The 6,085-nt window shown below is 47.7% G+C and overlaps 1 protein-coding gene across 1 annotated transcript; it reads left to right on the top strand.

The window, feature by feature from the left end:
- Positions 1–984, top strand: Pmar_PMAR021026 (hypothetical protein; the record flags this gene model as incomplete). Its single annotated transcript, XM_002784588.1, has 1 exon — positions 1–984. The coding sequence occupies one exon, from the start codon at positions 1–3 to the stop codon at positions 982–984; it is 984 nt and encodes a 327-aa protein (XP_002784634.1).
- Between the last annotated feature and the right edge of the window lie 5,101 nt (positions 985–6,085).

Here is a 6,085-nt window from a genome sequence, read left to right as displayed (position 1 = left end):
ATGTCTCGTCTTCTCCTTACCATCACGCTCGTTCTACATACTGTTGTTTTGACCAGTGCCACCTGTGATACTCTTGACGACTGCACCGTGTACTTGTCGGACTCCTCCCCGAATAGATGTGCTGTCGAGTCCATAAGGTTCTGGTCTGATGGTACAAAACCTGATGCCGAAGATGTCTACCGCCTTGGCACAGCTACTCTTACCGGTAATTTCGGGAGTGAAACGGTACCTTACAAGTTCGCTAAGGGAGACAGTGGAATACTGGGAGTCTCCCTCACCTATCTTGATTCGAGCAAGAACGCCTTCAAGAGGATCAGAAAAATGCCAGGTTGCTTCCCCTTGATGACGAACGCGGTATTAGAGAAGGAGGGGTTACCTTTCGTTGACTATCACCCCTACGCGAAGGACGGGAAAGGAAGAGCTTCTCTCAAGGTTATCGTAACAAACCCACCTCGATTACGAGCTAAAGGTGCGGCCTTCAGGACGTTCCTGGTGTACAACTCCACGAAGTACGACTCCACGAAGTACGGCTCCACGAAGTACGGCTCCACGAAGTACGACTCCACACGCAAGCTAATGAAGTTTGAAGACCGAATTCCAGACGTTCCCGCGAAAGCACGCTGCGCCGGCTTCAATGGAAAGGGTATGGTTGATTGCATTTTTGGCGGGGAGAACTTTAATTTATGGCAAATCGAGATGAACTTTGACGGTGAAGCAACTTTGTACACCAGATTTGGACCGATGTACCTTACATACAGTCTCTTCGGCCCGCGACCTCAGGGTGGCACGTTTATTACATTCAAAGGATGGAACCAAGAGGAGACCGAACACATAAGGGAAAAAATCGGTGGTCATATCTTCTTCGTTGCAAAACATTATGTGATTAAAGACGATTTTGATGATAAACCGATTTTGTTCATTTACGCTGATGTACGACATGTCACAAAGAATTTTGTGATGTACAAATATATACCACGCAGATAGATGCATCATGCTCACAAAGGGAAGGTAGGCTAAATGAAGACGATCCTTAAACAAAAGCGAGGAAGTTTTTGACCTTGAAACTTGTATACGTAGGTACGATCATCACTCATGAAGGAGCCTTTCAATTTTATCATCCACTTCATTTTCATATGTCTATCTAAACGAGCAAAGCCCACGAGGCCAGAGAGACGTTGGCGGAGCTCATTTATGTTTTTGTAGCAGAAATCAATTTACGGCTGAATTGAATTCGCATTTTCAGGTGGATTTCATCCAGTCGAGAGAAGCGTGTTGTTCATTTATATATCACTGTGTGTTCGAAGCAAGTGCGAATGTTAGATGTCATTTGAGGCTGTTGATACCACAGTGTTGTTTTTGAGTATAGTTCGCATACATCCTCCTCCCTTCTCATGTAATGCACCTTTTGCCGTGCAATTTTCACAAATGAGCAAGCAAGAATGACAGTGTTATAAGCGAGTTTCACTTTGAAAATTCAAGTATGTCACAATTCGATTCTGTTACAATCAAGTTTGACCCTGACCCTGACCAGAAGATGTAGATTCCTTCCTTGGTAGCCTACCAAAGCAATCAGTTGTAGCTCCGCTGATATAGTAGAATCGTACTCGAAGTCATTCGACTCTCACAACTACATATCATTTCCGATTTTCCTGATAGCCACATGAGCTCTACGAGGCATAGGCTTCGAATAAAACTAAAGGAACTAAATTTCGGTTATGGAGTAGTACAACATGTTCACACCTGTCTTGAGAGAGCTCTCGTGTACGTCGATTCGAAAGAGAAGGAGGAGTTCCTATTATGCTGCTTCTAGAGTCCTGTTAGCTATTCCAAGTAATTCTTCTACTCGCACGATAAGAACGCTAGACGGGCTGCGCCTCCTTCCATGACTACTGTGTAACTCAGGATATTCATAATGAGAAAAAGTATCACGAAAGTCATGCTAGGGTGGTCTCGCCCCTGCAACCACTTCCCATAGATATGCACATCATACGAGCCATTTCGGTTCCATAGCTGCTAGTAACTCAGCAACCCGCGAAGGCGTCTCTCAAATCCTCAACCCTACAGTGCATACTATTCTGCCTCACTTTACGGGTATCTCACTGCCCCTCATATACTACCCCGCCTGTCACCGACGGAACCATTTCAAGTTAACCGTCAAAAATCACTCGAGCCCTTCTAGTGAGTCAGAGCCGCTCTTACAAATGCCATCTCAACTATGTAACCCCGCTGCCACTACTTGCACATCACTACGTACCTAAACTGGCTCAGACTGAACAGTTACAAGCTTCTCGAGGAGCCTGGTCCGAATACGAGGTTGTCTCGAGACGGCGATGAGAGAAAAGACTCGCCATCAGGTCTCCACATACCCTGTGTTTGGAGCGATGATCACATAATTCACATCTAGGCTGGAATCCGAAAAGCTTCTAAAGCCAGAGTGGCCAGCGAAGAGATCAAACTCCAACTTCCCAGACTGGAATTTCTAGTTTTGATAGTCCAATCGCTCTAGTCAGTACTACATTGTCTCTTATCAGCTCCTCATGAGCCTCTACACTCGACCATATCTACAACCGATATACCCCTAGGGTGAGGCTGTTATTCGACTGGAACTGGCCATGTTGATAAGAACTGAGGGGACGCAGCGAGGTCACCGACAACACAAGCACTTCCTATGGCGGATCAATGGTAAAGAGTTACTTCGAAAGTTACACCTGCCTGTTCTACAAGGAATAGGAAACTGAAGCCGTTATAACGTGGTGCTTCGACGTGATACCAACGAAGGTCATTGAGAGAAAAATGACCAAAAACCCGCCCAAGGCGGCAATGAACAATCTAATTCCTACCATGACAAAATGCAGAGCACCCCCAGTAGTGTTACACCGGCAGACACGTGAGCTCTTCCTCTCCTACACGGTTCGGATATTTCTCCTCCACTCCTTGCCCTACTGCATGGCTAGCCTCACTCAGGAGGATAATACATAACAGAATAACCGGACATAGAGGCACGTAGGTGAGGGCGGCGAGGTCGTATATGCCGTGACACATAGCTGCTACTGGCAATGACCACCTGCGGAAATCTGAGTCCGGGTCGATAGCAATACTAGTGCAGAATAAATGCACTAAAGGTGGGATAGTCAGCGCACCAAAGGCAACCCAGGAGGAGTTCGTGAGGAGAGTGTCGACTCGAGTGAGGTTCTCCCAAGCTGCGAAGGCGAGGGACGACCAGACGCCCAGTCTACGTACTGACGGCGGAGTACTACTCGGTACACTGACCACTGCGAGGTACTTAACACACTCCTCTGCTGATCCCGCTCTGATGAAGGAGAATACAAGGAGGCCGAGCCGAGCTGTGTCGAAGAGCGCAGCAACTCTCTGGAGGAGGAAGGCCAGCCCGACGGTCATAGCAGCTACCCGCAGTTCCTGCACTGTGACGGGGGGTGATAAACAGAAGAGGAGTACTAAGGGAAAGCCTGGACGGATCACAGTAGAAGGTATAAGCTCCTGATGAGTACCCAGGAAACCTAGTAGAAGAGCCCAGAGGAGCGTCCGCACTGCGAAGTTGTGTAGTAGGAATCGAGGCGAAGCATAGACTGACATTACAAGAGGCTAACTGGTGGGGTCAATCTCGAGGAGCGATCGTGCCAAACACAACAGAGAGAGAATTAATGGAGTAAAGGGAGAACTGCGTTCCCCCCAGCATTGTTGTAATGTATCGGGCAATTATGATGTTAGCAGGATGGTCATCTGCTTCTTAGAAATGTTACACACTACATCATCGCCTTTAGAAGTAGTAGTAGATAGTAGCCTCATGATCATAATCATCTTCATCAACTTCACTTTAGGATTTATCCATATAGTAGTAGTACTCGACTTGAATAGTGACAAGGGTAGTAGAGGAAGAAGGATGGAGAGGAACAAGAGTAGCAATAACAAGTAGTACAGGAGGAATAAACTACTACGACCACCACAGTAGAGAACAGCGAACGACGGTACGTTGTAAGGGTGGTCTTATTCATGCCTCTAGTTACTGCTAATAGTACCGTGAAGGGTCGTGATTAATAGTTGAAGGCCCCCTTCCCAATAGAAAGATCATACAATAGGAGCTCATGTAGAGAGGTCAGCAGAGGAGGAACTGCTAGCCTCAGTACTCCTTTCCCAGTCGCTACTACTACCACCTCTGGTGCTCGATGATGACGACCCTGTACCTCCACGTCTCCTGCCCGCCTTTTGAGGCATCGGAGGTTCCTCCATAGTGTCGAGCTCAAGGCAGGCCAGCACTCCGAAGGGTATTATTGATATCTCATCCCTTCCAGCCGGGCTGTTACTCCCAGGCCCCCCACCCCCAGGGATTCTACTCCGGTGGTTGTTGAGGTCCTCTGGGATCCTCCGCATCACTTTATAGCAGCCGCCTCGTCTTGGGAAGGGATCATACGGAGGGGCACACTCCCGGAAGTAACATCCCTCCGTCCCCCTACTTATTCCTTTCGTGGAGACGGGGCCTTCTGCCTGCCTCCAAAGGGCTCGATCGTGAGCATCCAAATTGAGCAGAATTTGGTTACGGAGCCTCTCGGTCATCTTTACTCGATGGGAGAAGTCGCGACTGCTTGCCAGCATGGAAACGCTCGGCTGTTGTTGTTGTTGATGGTCGCAAAGAGAAGTCGCTGGCATGCAACCTCTAGAGGAGGAAGAGGCCAGGCAGTAGGGGGGAGGGGGAGGCGGTATAGGCACTCGGTGCATGATAATGGTACGAATAAGGAAAACAAGTAGAAGCCAACTGAGAAGGAGAAGAACACTACATCACATTCAAAAGGAGTCGGCGAGGGCATGATGTTGTCACAGAAGTTGAAGGAGAACTTTTGCGTCACGCGCCACGAAATTATCGTGACGCTCCGAGACACGAAGAACAGCATCATCGTCCCTCTACACTACTACTGCAGTCATGAAAGGTTAAAGAAATGAGCACCAGGGTTGTAGCTAGTTGCATTCAACCCATGCATCTCCCGTTGCGGTCAGAAAATGGGTATTGTTGTTTCATGGGTTCCTCCGAAATTTGTGTGAAACTCTCGAAAATTGCATTTACTACTGTGACAGTGTATCGACATGAAATTTGATACCATAAATTTGCAAAATGTGACGAAAATACTTTCTTGGAGTTATACATATTGGCCGCGCCCACTCCTTCCCCTCACAGAACTCTCGCATCCGAGAGAAGCCCTGGTGAGCTGGATAATTCTACCCCACTAGTACTCCTACAGAAAGTGATTCGGGGCTCTTGCGTTACTACTTGCGAGTAATGATAGCAAGATATTCTCACTCCAGTGACAGAGCGGCTATCCATGGTTTCGGCTAGGCTCCTCGGTCCATGCAGGGAGTCATCGAGGAACTTAACATGTTCCCGGAAGGAACGAATTTTGGACTTTCAAAATGGCTAGGAACATATTTTCGCCCAATTTTCGAGATTTTCCCCATTATAATCGCTCATTCGGAACATTTTTCCTAGTCTCGGCGGGATTTGGGGACGTTCATTGGGAACGTTATTTTTGAGAGCCGGGTGATTTCCTGGGTCCATGTTGGACATTTTATGATTACCCACGACCGTCATGAGGCTCCCGAAGACCACAGGCGCTTTCGTTTTGTCTTCTGATGTAAGAGAGCTGCAGACTCAGCAGAAGATGCATGACGTATCTTGAGGTCGACTCTGGTAAGATACGTTTTAGGTCCGGATGCGGCGCTTTCAGGTTTCGAGGCTCTTGTCGGACGAGCAATACATTCGAGCTCATCCGGCGTTGCCGCATTTGATAGGCATATTAATTAAGCACGTCTTAGAGCATCGTCCCCAGGACCCGCGGTACAGGAATTTTTCAACTCGATTTCAGGCTCGGTCGTTCTTCCTTAGAGAAGACCTGTATGGGGTAGTGAAAGCTGACAGAGTGGTTACCTTTTTCAAAAAATTCGCGGCAAGTATTTTTTCGGAAGGTCTTTTTTCAAGATTGTGATTAGCTTCGTTACATGGCGGCTTCTGACGATTATCGTGTTGATAGTAGACTTCAATTTTCGGGGGAGCTCCGACGGGTATTTTCCCACTCTT

Source organism: Perkinsus marinus (assembly GCF_000006405.1).
Source record: "Perkinsus marinus ATCC 50983 genomic scaffold scf_1104296934700, whole genome shotgun sequence".
NCBI lineage: Eukaryota > Perkinsozoa > Perkinsida > Perkinsidae > Perkinsus > Perkinsus marinus.
This window is presented reverse-complemented; position numbering and strand designations above follow the sequence as displayed.